Raw genomic sequence first — 13,404 nt, 5'->3', positions numbered from 1 at the left:
CCGGTTCACAATCATTCTAGGGTGAGGGTCCAAGGATGAAACATGCCTCAACATTCTGTGTGCTAGGACCCTTTTATGACCATAACGGGATATTCATGCAGGGTTTTGGAATTACAGTCTCTTGACATATCCCCCATAAGGGCATCTTGCATTGTTTAATTGAGCAGTGATGTGACAGTTAATTACTGCAAACAAAGGTTTTACCAGTCCATCAAGAGATGAAAGTCACAGCAAGCAGTCTCAACCGAAATTAGGCTAGCCGTAGCGATGCCTCCGAACCGAGCAGAGCAGGACCCATGGATTACTTAAATATGGCTTTGCACCTCTATGAGGCTCAGAACCTGATTTTGTGTGCATCAATAGGTTTTTCCAGTCTCCTGCTGATGTTGTACAAAGGGTAATTTTACATCGAAACGTTATTTTGTACTTTATTGTGATTTTGCATCTGCATTCAGCTCATGTTGCAACCAGGGTGATTTTGTACCAAAATGTGATTTTACATATCAATGTTTTTCCTCCTACATGTAATTTGTTATTCTAAATGTGATTTGTTTTGTCTTAAATGTGTCTCCAAATTAGTAGGATTTTCACCCAGATTTCACTTTGGAACTATTAATAATTTCGGACCTTAAAGTGGCTTTGCATGTATAATTTGTGCATGTAAACGTGCTTTTGTTCCTATATGTTGTTCACACTCCTGACCATGTTTCACCAATACAATTTTGTACTTAAATGTGATTTTGCACGTAACTTTAGATCCACACATAGGGCCTTATGTAGGTGGGCTGGCATTTACCACTTCATAAATACCGAATCATACCGATTCGGTATTTATGAAGTGGTAAATGCTATGTAGGTAATTGGTCGGTAAATATTACCGATTCGGAAAAATTCGGTAATTACCGAATCGGTATTTACCGATTCGGTAATGAGGCATACCTTCCCATTGATGGGAAGGTATGCCTCATTACCGAATCGGTAAATACCGATTCGGTAATGGGGGAGCACATGCAAGGGTGGCAGGGTGTCACATTGACACCCTGTTGCACCCCTGATTCGGCCATGTGTGCACATGTGGCACACATACATGCCCTGAGGGCATGTGTGTCTGCCACATTGCACACATCTACGGGCAAAATATTGCATTTACACACATATTCGTCATTTACCACCAACTATTAGTTGGTGGTAAATAACGAATCCCCACACACACCACACAGTCCCCCTACATCTCATTTCTGTAGTCGGAATTTACCGAATCGGTAAAATTACCGAATCGGTAATTTTACCGATTCGGTAAATTCCGAATACAGAAATTCTCCCCCTACATCTCAAAAGCCAAAATACCGGTCGGTAACGGTATAATTACCGAAAATCGGCCGTTACCGACCGGTATTTGGCTACCTACATGAGGCCCATAATGTTTTTGCATCTTGTGTTGATGTTGTATTAAGAGTGATTTTATACCCAAACAAGAGATAGCAAGGAACTGGAAAACGCCAGGGGGACCACAGATAGGCACATGGAAAAAGGAATTGGATAAATGGGCGGGTGGAAGGTAGACTCCTACTCGGAGAAGCCAGATGGGGAATAGGTAAAATAGACCGGGCATGGGAACGCCTTGTAGGCGAATTAACAGCTAACAGGCTGGGCTCCAGCAGGGCAGACTCCCCGTAACCGGCAGTTTTCAAGCAATCCTGTGCACACATATAAGTTAAAAGTCAGTAAAGACAACAGTAGGAACAGCAAAATATACACAATTCTTCAAATGAAACAGATGTTCTTTAATCCTTAGAGAAGCGCAACCAGCCGACACGTGTTTCGTCAGGGTAAGATGAACCCACGACTCTTCAGGGCTGACAGAAGTTGCCTGAACGTGGTGGATGCCCACAGCCGGTGATAATTCCAACCCGGCTGCGTACACGAATCACAAGTGTAAAAGAAAGGAGGGATAAATCGGTCAAAGGTTTCGAAACGAAGGGTAATCAAAACGCCGGTGAAAAATCAAAAGCCGGCGCTCAGCACGTTCTCTATGTCAGAAACAAGCGAAAGTAATCCAAGAAGCTTAAGTATCCACAAAACCGAAAATAATGCCGCTAGTAAAGAGTGTAAACGAGTCCAATAAATGTTAAATTTAGTAGGTATAAATGTAATACAATTGTAGTGGTATTCAGTTGAAACGGAGAGACACAACACGAGTATGTGTCCAGGGTCTCGTTAGGAAGAACAGCTATTCACGCGTCTTAGCGGCGCCCTTGGTGTGTCGTGAGGTGCTGTTTGCGTTAATTATTCAGCACATAACTAACTCCCGGGGCTAAATCACAGTGCGAGCAGAGCAATGTGCTCATTTCCGCTTGTTTGTGAAATACCACTGAATCTTGTGGAGTTTTTTGAAACACCGCAAGTTCCACCCAGGCCTAGAAAATATATTGGAAGAGAGTTATGCAGAAAAAGTTGTTTACAATCACATATACATCTTTGGCCATCATCTAAATTCTGATAAAAACTGGGAGTGAATATCCTTAACACCGTCATATAAAAACAAAATTAATATTGGCTCACAACTTTGAAGCTTATAACTAATTTTTCATCTTTTAAAAAAGTATCCTTGGGGCTCTAAAGGATGGACATTCGCAATGGTTGCTTTGTTTTTCCGTGGTCTAAATGTTATTTCCCACACTTCTTTAGCATTTTGGCAAATCAAAATAAATAAGGGCCTATTCATTCACATGAATACTATGGCACTTATCATAAGATGCCTGGGAGAAAGAGGGTTTGTAAAATGGTCCTTTGAAAACATTGACTAAACCTTTGATTTTCCGGCTAAGCTGAAAGCATACTGTCAAGATGATGTATTTATCTTAAGCAAAGTTTGCAATCTGTTAAGAGACATTGTCATACAAAAGACAAAAAGAAAATAGTTCTGCAGTATGACACCCCTGATATGATAAAATGCAGTGAGTCCAAAGGGCCCTTTCAATATGTGATGTCAGCTTCAATGTTTATGGCTACTTACAAGTGCATGTTGTTTTTACAGGCTGAACGGATAGGGCCTTATTACAACTTTGGCGGTCCTACAGCGGATGTTGCAATGTGTGACCACCCGCCAGATTAGAAGTTGAATCCTAATTTAGCAGGCGGGCCTGCGGCAGTCTGACCGTGGCGGTTTGCTAGGCTCATAATAGAGCCTATTATGCAGACCGCCACAGTGAGAGTGCCGACTGCACCTTCCTGCACAGTCTGGCATATATGCCACACCGTTCAGGAGGGGGTAGTGCAAAACTAGGGGGGCACTACATGTGCTTCCCTTCATGCACCCCCAGGCCCAAATCCAGCAGAATGTTGCTATTCACGGATGGCAGTGAAATGGCAACTTGAAATATGCTCAGCAGTGCTGGATGCAGCCCCATTAGCATATTCCTGCCGGTGAAAGACTACCAGCCCTGCGGAATCCGTGATCCTGGTGGTGCTGGTGGTCTCGTGGCAGTTCGACCACTGCAGGCAGAATACTGCAAGCGGTCCTATAGTGTGGTGGTTGTTGGACCGCCACCCCGGGTTCGGCAGTCCTATGGATCGCCAAACTTGTAATAAGGCCTGTAGCATTCATGAAACCTGATTTGTATATTGGTAAACAAAAACTTGCTATTCCACCCCTCTACTCAATGGGAAACATTTTTATTCAGCACACCTTGCAGGCTGATGAATGTTAGGTGGTGCTATATTTCCTAGACAGACACTTTGTAGTTAATGGTGTGCCGACTGCATTTGAATATAATAGGTGTTTCTCTCATGTCTGTACCCCATGCTGCAAACCGTATGAGTTTATTTAGTTTGTTTGGGTACTAAATATGTGCCAATGTACCACGGACTGTCAAAGTCCCATTATGTTGAGAACCACAGTATCTTTGTTCAATCTTAGCTGGAGCATGAGGGGTTAGGCATGGTAAAATCAAATCAAGAACTCCTGTCATTTATTAAGAACAGGGATTTGCCTGAGTTGTTATGAAGCTATACAAGACCCTGCGAACAAGATAAAACTGTACCTCCACGACAACTGTGCTTCTTTGTAGGAATTTTAAAGACCTTAACAAATACTTTTCAGTTTGCAGGTAGCATGATGCCTTTGAAGTCTGCTGCTTTTTAATGACTTATTAAGTGAGGCTTCAGAGATGGTGGTAAAAAAGGTATGCACCTGCTGCAAACTGGTGCCATAGTGGTGATACTTTCGAAGGAGCTGAAAAAGATGGAAGGATTTAGAAGCATTGTGTGAAGTAAGATCTTAATATCTCCAAACTGCAATGGCATGCAGTAAAGTATCACAGAAACCATGGGGCATATCAGCAAGGAACGGCGATGAATAACGCAAAGCGTGCTAGGCGCTTTGTTATTCATCGCCATCTATCTCTGGAATTTATCGCACTGGTAGCATGTTATCAACAACGCGTTGCTCCAGGGCGATAAAAATTCCTGAGATAGCGGGAGAAATCGTCGTTTTGCAGGGAACATCGCTGGTTTTCCAGTGATGTTCCCTGCAAAAGGGTGATAACCTTGCTGATACGACCCTGTGGTCGTAGCAGCATAATCCACCCCCTATGTTAGGGAGGGGTAGGTCAGGATTTTAGCAGACGTTAGTTTTTGGAGAAAACAGCGGTTTTCTCCAAAAACTAACGTCTGCTAAAACGCTGGGGCAGCCTTGTAAATATCGCGATGTGCACATAAGCGATATTTGCAAGGCTGTACTGCCCAGTGACCCCCACTTTGCATCTCATTAGAGATGCAAAGGGAGGCGTCAGGAAAAAGGGTGCTAACATGCGATTATGCATGTTAGCACCCTCTTGTAAATAGGGCGATAGTTTTATCTCCGCTTTTTTGGCTTTTAAAACCAAAAAAGCAGAGATAAAGCCCTTGTTATTATGCCCCCAAGGAAGGAAGGTTAGGTCTAAAGGGAGACAAGATAAGGGCTATATCTTCGCATTATGATATTAAAAATCCTCAAAATGGCTAAAATCATTGTTAGACCACAAATTGAGCTAGAGGAGTTTGGGAATGTACTGGAAGGGGTAATAATCTGCAGGCAAATTGACGATGTTTTGTTGTCACTACTGCACTTCACTGGTAAATTTTTATCTGAAGTAATGCGCTACCAGTCTTTTCTTAAGTGTTCATCATAAATCTAATAGCATAAAGACAGATGGAGACACTCCAACATGGCAAGAAAAAGATAGCATGGTTTAATGTAGAATCAATTTAAAAAGAAATGCTAGAATGAAAGTATTCATACAGTGGAAGAACAGAGGCATACACTGCATAGGATAGAGTCAGTCACATGCTACAAGATGTGGGAGTTTTTCTGCGGCACTGAACTCCTGAACTGGCAGTCTAATCTGTGACCGCAGGAGAAAATGCGAGGAAGCTCAATGAATACATTAGAAAATACTTTGCTAACAAAACATTTCAGTGACTGCACAGAACTGACTCCAAGGAAAGGTGATGAACCAAAATATGTATGAAGAAGTAAAGAAACAGATGGAGAAGTCCCGGCTCCCCATGTACAGAGTAGGCTGTTGTGTAGGCAGACATAATGGACATGTATGTTTCTATGGAGGCCCTTGTTATCATCTTGCTTACCAAGAGTTTGAAGAAACTGCTGGATCTGCTCGTGCAATATTTGGTGGGTGAACAGGGCTTTTCTGCCTCTGGCCATAAGGCAGGGAGAGGACACAAGCTTTGATGTCAGCAGAGGCATATGGCATTGTGCCCAGGTTGACCCACCTGTCAGTCACAGGGTTATAGCAGTGGACCAAGTGGGAGTAGCCACCAAGGATATACAGCTCATCATGTAACACAGATGAAGCAGCAGCAACATGAGCCTTTGTGAGCCGTGCAAACTGGGTCCAGCAGTCTGTAGCGGGGCTGTACACTTCACACATGTACTGATCTTCGAAACCCTGCACACCGTGTCCAAGCCCCCCTGCCACATATAACTTCTCTCTGATGGTTTCCATTACGTGGCCAGCTCTGATGGCATTCATTGCTGAGAGATATGTTGCATTCTTCACCGGGTCATAGAGGAAGAAGGAATTAAGGCATTGGTAGCTGCTGTCACAGCCTCCAGAAACATAAATCTTGCCATCATAAACGGCTGCAGCATGCCCACATAGAGGCTGCGGAAGTGGGTGTGCATACCTGCAATCAAAAAAAAGTAGTTAGTGACAAGAGTCAAGTGTAGACAAACAATCACACCAAAGACTGCTGCAATGGTATGCCCCGGCTTCAGATGGCCTGGAGTGGAATCATTCAATTTGGTTTTGGTTGATATCCGACTTTCTGATGCTAGAGGCCTTGATCAGATAGAGTACAACTGCCTTCATCTTTTGTCAAGCTTAGGTTGGGCCTTAATGACATTTTTACAGCAAGTGCTACATCAAGGTGGCTGTAGGCAGCATGATTGTAATAAAAGGCCTTCAAAATATCCTACTTATGAGGTGAGGTGGACCAAAACCTGAAAATATTATTTTGATAGGTGCTCCAAAAGTCCTTGCACTGGACTTGGGTACACTAGTGCCATTCAAGGCACATTTGTTCTCTTTGAAAGTAAATCAAGCATGGACCTCTCAGAGATAGAAAATAGATGCAGCCCTCTTTCTGTTCAGACCGGTTTGTAGCATTGTGGCTTTTGTCTGGTGGGATTAGATAGTGGACTTGCAACTAACAGAATTATCCCATGTCTACAGGTCACTAATTGAGAGGAAGAGTCTCCATAACTTACTTCCAGGTGTTATTGGCTGGATTGTAGCACTCCACAGAATCCAGGCACTCTGTGTTAGTGATGTCTGTATTTCCCCCAAGAATGTATATCAGGCCATCTAGACACACTAAAGGGAAGTAGCTGTGGCTTTCTTTCATTTCCGCTAAAGTTTCCCATGCGTTCTTCTGGGGGCTGTACCTAGAGAAAGAAGAATATTACAACTCAAAGTCAAGTAATACAGACAGAGCCAAGATCGTCAGCTCAGCTCTCATGCACCCTGTTCTGCTAATGATGCCCTTCTAACACTGATGCCTACAACTGTCTATTCAGTAAACCTAAATTGATTCCTAAGTTTATTGCAAGGCTATTAGCTCATCTCTGATGAGAGTGAGACATGCATTCCCTGAACTACAACAGCTTGGAGAGCTTTCGGTGACCGAGTGTCGCAGTCACAAAGGTAAACCAAATTTACCTCTTTTATGTCACTTAGGAGGGGTAAGTCTCTGCCCATTTAGGAGACCTCTGTACTTGTACTCCCACTGAAGGGGTAGGAAGTGATCATTCCCAGGATGTGGTTTGACAAGGAAGTTGGGGAACACCCACCCACGTACATATATGCGCACTCCAAAACTATGTTTCCTCCCCTTTCCACCGTAGAAAGGCATGTAAATTTACTACAGAACAAAGTTATGGTAAATCCAGTTCCAGGGAGGGAAGGGCGACACAGGATCCTATTTCCTTTGTCCAAAGTTCTTTCTATGGAGAACATCACACAGAGCTAACAGTATCCCGCTAGGAATGTCACTCCACCTTCCCAGAAGAATGCTTGGAAACCTGCACCTCATGTAGCTTTCCATATGTCCCACTGGAAATGTTTGTGAATTCCAGAAAGTTGAAACATTACGTACATGAACAGGCAGAGATCTCCACCAATGACCTTGTGGCTTTATTTATGAATTGGGCCCTTTCTGTCTGTTAACCTTCATGCTTCTCCCCATGGGTACTTTCTATAAATCGTTGAGCATTTAAAGCATGTCTGGCCTCTTTATCATAAGGCCATTACGAAACCTGAGCTGAAGCTGAGTCTTAATTCAGAAGTAGAAGTAGAGGTGCCCCCCAGGACCAAGGCATAAAAGCAAAGATGTGGGGCTAATACTGAAATGACATTATTTACTATTTTTAAAAGTTTAGACCAGTGTTTGTCGGTGTTCAGTACCAGCACTATTCTGTGTGAGGTTTCAAGTGCAAACTGATACTTTAATTAAATATTTAATTGTAAAAATAGGTACTTACTTTGACTATATTCTACAGTGAGGCCTGGTGAAACAACCAGTCACAATCCATTGGTGGAGGGTCTATGTATGTACATGTGAAAAATGCCCTCTTTTGGCTCTCCTTACCATGGCCAGTTGCATCCCCTCACTTCCCATGATTCAGCAGTTGCTGCAGTTATGTCTGGTTTTATCCTGACAGTGCTAACACCAACCATTCCCCCCCCCACCTTTGGGGGTAGAGTACAGCAGCGGCTGGCATTAGCTTGCGAGTGGTGGGTGGGCATGGGGGGGTCGCAGCGTGGGGGGTGTCATGGGTGGTGTCATGCGGGGCAAAATAAAAAAAACACAAACTTACCTTTAGGTTGGTCCCGTGTCACTGCTCCTGCTCTCCTGTCTCCGACTACAGGAACAGGAAGCAGGCAGCCAGCCTCCCTCCCCGAAGCCTATCACAATGCTGCAATGCAGCATTGTGATTGGTCTGAGTGCCGTGACATGGCACTCAGCCAGGGGCTGGAGGGGTGGGCATGTTATCCATGCAGGCTGTAATGCAGCCTGCATGGAGAACAGGGAAGTGCGCATGACTGGTTTGGGTGGCCCGAGAGGGCAGACCAATCAGTCATTGCACACTTAGGAGTGGGTATACCACTCCTTCCCTGCTCCATGAGAAGAGCAGCCCTGCCCGCAAAGCAGCGGGACACGTCACAAAGCATAAAATGATAACAACTTAAAGTTATTATAATTTTATGTTTCTCTTTTTCACACTGCTTAAAAGCAGTGAGGTGACGCCCCTCCGCCAAAGCCATAGCGGAGGAACAGCCACTGGTAGAGTACGTCATGGCACTACAATAGAGTTTGAGCAATGAATGGAGCAGCAAAGCAACCTGAACTTTTGTAAACTGTCCTGCGTCTTACGTGTTAGTAGTTTCCTGCTTGCCTTAATCAATCATTGAGCCAGAAAAGCATTGGAAAATCAATAAATCAGGCATTGACTAAAAGCCATTTGTCTTTGTCAGCGCCTGTTTTGTTGCAGTTTTTGTAAAACTTTATTGTTGGGGGGTTGCTGGGTCCTTATCAGTACAGAACCATTGAGTAAAACCAAACGATTTTGCCTCAAATTGCTACAGTGTTATAGTAATCCTTGGCACTTAATGGAACTACTTTGTGTGCGGATGTGCTCTTTGTGAAAGAGCTGAATGCTGTCATTCACAGTGAACATTTCCACTGACTTGAAGTAGGTTGACAGATTGCAGAATACTGAATGCTGTTGTGAGTTAAAAACAATAAGATGGATGAAGAGGGCTGACTGAAAGGCCCTGTATGTAAATAATGTACATGTATAAAATAAAAATGTCTTCTTGACTAACACCAGAACCTACAAAGCATTTTGTAAATTGACTTACATGAAGAGCATGGAAAGGAATGCTCATCTAGACTGTGTGAATGTTCTGTTTATGTTCCCATTTCACTTTATTTCTGTTTGTCTTGTCCAAGGATGACATAGCCGTCAAATGGCCCCATGTCATGTTTGAAACTTTTCATTCAAAATCACTTTAACATCTAGAATTTGTTTGGTAAATATTTACAATGTTAGATGTTAATTAGAATTTAAAATATGCCACACTCTTTTGACTAAAAAAGCCAGGACTGCCTGAAGGGGAAACTGAAAGACATCTGGCCAGCCACTTGACAACAATGGTGGATCGTACTTTGCCCCTACGCTGCTTTGCCCCTATCAGGTTTGGGCAGCACATCACTAAACTAGAGATATATATGAGTAGCTGGCATAAGTATTGTCTCGGCAATAAACACAAGGAGAGGAGAGACCCAGTTATTTGTGACAGTGTCTGTCTTGCCTGTATCCGAAACAAGTGAGCGTAATGCACCCAGGTAAATCAATGCTTTCTTAGACAGTAAACTTTCTATGAGATGGTGTGAAAAATGAAAATATATATATATTAATATTATTTATTCGAACAAAAGTATGATCATTCTCATCATAAAAACAACACATCAGAATAAAACAAGTGATATTGCATTAAAAAAATGTTCATTAAGATATCCATTAAAATACAAAGTTATAGTCCCATAAAAACATAGTGAGCAGGATCAATCATAAAAACAGGTAGAGCTAAGTAGGCACAACAATGTTCAGAGACTAGTTAGCACATTTTGACCTCTTCCACCAGGCAAATAGCAGGAATCTCGAAATAGCAAACACTAATCAACTTGTGGTGTTTGAATAAAAATACGTGTGGCTTCCAAAGGACACCTAATAGAAAGCATACGGCAGACAGGAGCTATCAGGTTCTTTTAAAATCAGCATAGGAGGGACAACAGAAGAGAAAATGCTCAAGTGTCTCGGGAGCAGTGTGGCATGAAGGGCACAATGGGTTGACTGACACATTTCCCCAGCAACTACTCCTTGCATTTAAGGGCCCACAGGTACCACCTGTGGCATGCTTCATCATTGGACCCTCACCCAGACACTGAACATGAATGGGTGGGCTTGACACATTTGTACGTGGAGCTCTTTGAGTCGTAGCAGTGAGTAGAGGCAGGGTTGAGGGACTGCTTAAAACAGCCCTTAAATCCTTTGTAACAAATGTATTATTCTAGGATCTAGGTGTAGGTTAAAATAGATCAGTGTGATACTTTTAGGAATTAATTATCCCAGGCATCCGATAGGTCAACATGTTTCAGCCTTTATATAGCCTGTGATGGGTCAGTAAGCTTTCTTCAGAACCTCGTTTTTACCCTGCTTTTTGCGATTGCTATTTTTCTGTGCAATTAAATAGTAAAAAACATGCACGTAATCATACAGACCATATTTATAGGACTTTTTCCTTGTATGGTCGTTACTGAAATGAGATAAGTGGGGGATGTATTAGGCATCAGTGGGTGCTCATACTTTTTTGGAGCACCCCCAATAGTGAGATTATTTAATAGGCTATACGTATTTAGGTGAAAACCATGTGTTTGCCTAAAATAGTTATCACCACATCTGGCTGAAAGAAATCAAAAGATGTCTGTAGCTCATGTAGTCCGTTGGTAGAATGCTAAATATGCTGAAAGGTGGAGAAGAAGCTTTTTTTTGAGAAAACGATAACTGATTGGCTGTTGAAGAACATTGTGCAGTGAAAACTAGGGTGCATGTTAGTTTCGTGAAAAAGTATGTTTCTGATTGGTTAAAAAAAAATTGGGAAATGTACACTACATAGGATACGATCACATGTGCAAAAGTCAACCTTACCTGCTACTTGCATTTGGAAGGTACTGTTCTCAACTTAAAAAAATGGTGAACTTGTGACCTGCACCTGCCGTTGAATGTTGCACCTGCCGTTGAATGTTGCAGAAACTGTTGGGATGAAATATGGTGAACTTGTGACCTGCACCTGCCGTTGAATGTTGCAGAAACTGTTGGTATGGAAACTGGCAATAAGGTGATTGGGGAGGAGTAGAAATAACTGTGGGATTAAAATATGAAATGCAAAATTAATTACAACTGATAAGCTATTAACCCTTTTACCGCGGCGCAAATTCCGCCATGGTGCGGGCAAAATAATGAGTGGGCGTGGTTCGGACGGCCCCCGGCTGTCCTCCGTACACGCCCACAGTGACATCGGACAGCAGGGGGCCGTCCGACATATCGAACAGGTTAAAGTTAGGTTAGGAAAATGAGTAGAATGTTTAGAAGAAATTAGTTGTTCAAAATTTGCAGTAGTAATATTAGAGATAGGCTTCTGAATTGTGGTAGGGGTTCGGGGCTGTATGCTGATGTGGCAGTGTGGGGGATTCTCCAAACCACAAAATAGGAGAACCAGTTTGGGGCGTAGTTAGAGAGGGTTAATACAAGTAACCAATAGAAATGTGTTTTGCACTGTGAAATAATGAAGGAAGGATTTTGATTTGCTATTTACATCTATTCATGTGCAGGCAGAGAGGGAAATGTTACCATTACTGGTTCTATTCTTGATGAGAGTCTTTAACTACATTTATTGTGTGAGAAAGAAAATATTGCATGCGTTTGTGAAATTTGAAATCTGCATACCAACTGCAGAGGTGAGTTACAAATTAATAAGGTGTGTTATATATTGTGTAGTAGTGGTTAAGTCTTTGAGGCGATATTTTTCAGTTTGAAAATATATTTGTTTTTAGATAACATAGCGTTACCGAATTTTGTGCTGTGGATAGAGTGTGAGTAGTTGGTGAACAAGTACCCCATATATATTTAGGTGTCTTCGAGAAAGAAGTGTAGTTTGTCATGTTCAAAGGAGTGCATGGTTTTGAAAGTGAGGTACAGGGTTAATTTGGGTTCCAAAATCGACCCGGGCAACATAAAGAAAATGTTGCACGTTTGCAGATTGTGCCTTGTCAGTACTGGTGGGGGGAGGGGTTTACAAGAGGCATGTTTTATTAAGTTGAGGGAGAAGAAAAAAAAAAGAAATGTTGCCTCCAGACATTGTGCTCAGACTTTTGACACTGGTGAGCTATACTTGAATATAAGTGAAGGCAACTGTCGCACTCTTTGGCCGTGAAGAATGTGCAGACATTAGAAAGCCCACAGATCAAGAGACTAAGAATGACACGTCCCTTTCTACATGTATTTTTACACGTGATATGCATCGGAAGATCCGATACCTATAAAACACAGGTATAGAATGGATCTATTTGTATGTTTGTTTTAAGTATGATGCCACTAGGAAAAGGGACAGGGAGATGCATGCATCCTTTCAATAATATGGTGAGACTTTCAACTGGACATGGAAAGGGTTTCTGGTTTGCATTTGGGTAGTCCCAACTTTTTTTTTTTTTTTTAATAATTGTTTTTATTAATCAACATGAATCAGTGTGGCAATTTACAGGCAAGAGGAATTCATTTAATAATACAGTGGGGAATCAGTGTGGCAATTTACAGGCAAGAGGAATTCATTTAATAATGCAGTGGTAATCACATTAGCAACAGGAACAGATCAATGGGGTAGTTTGAGTTACAGCATTTACGGTGAGGGCAAGTCATCAGGAAAGGAATTATGTGGAGGGCTACAGATATCTGCGCGGTAGGCGTTCCATGCACCCCAGATTAGAGACCACTTTTTGGGGCAGCCCCTCACCAGATATACTGTTTTTTCTCAGGAAAATACACCAGTCCATGTTTTTCATCCAGTCTGCTATGGTGGGTGGGTTTGTGGCTCCCCACAGCTGTGCGATGTTTCTCTTTGCTACAATGAGGCCTAATGTGACCCAGATCTTACCCTTACTGCTCAGGTCTGTGGGTTACCATACTTTCAAAAGACATATCTCCGCTTCAGGGCAGATGACAAGTTCCAACACTTCACTAAGAACATCATGTATTTGGCGCCAGTACATCTGAATGTGATCACA

The 13,404-nt window shown here is 42.5% G+C and overlaps 1 protein-coding gene across 1 annotated transcript in view; it reads right to left on the bottom strand.

Annotated features, from left to right (window-relative positions):
- Positions 1-5,210: 5,210 nt before the first annotated feature.
- Positions 5,211-13,404, bottom strand: part of LOC146866765 (kelch-like protein 33) — a 203,358-nt gene continuing 195,164 nt past the window's right edge. Inside the window, exons 8-9 of the mRNA XM_085601225.1 lie at positions 6,770-6,946; positions 5,211-6,186 (exon numbers count right to left, since the gene is read on the bottom strand). Of these exons, the coding sequence (XP_085457351.1) occupies positions 5,625-6,186; positions 6,770-6,946 (739 nt within the window). The 3' untranslated portion in view covers positions 5,211-5,624. The remainder of the gene's footprint in view (positions 6,187-6,769; positions 6,947-13,404) is intronic.

The sequence above is a fragment of the Triturus cristatus genome, chromosome 1_2 (genome assembly GCF_964204655.1).
Source record: "Triturus cristatus chromosome 1_2, aTriCri1.1, whole genome shotgun sequence".
Lineage (NCBI taxonomy): Eukaryota > Metazoa > Chordata > Amphibia > Caudata > Salamandridae > Triturus > Triturus cristatus.
This window is presented reverse-complemented; position numbering and strand designations above follow the sequence as displayed.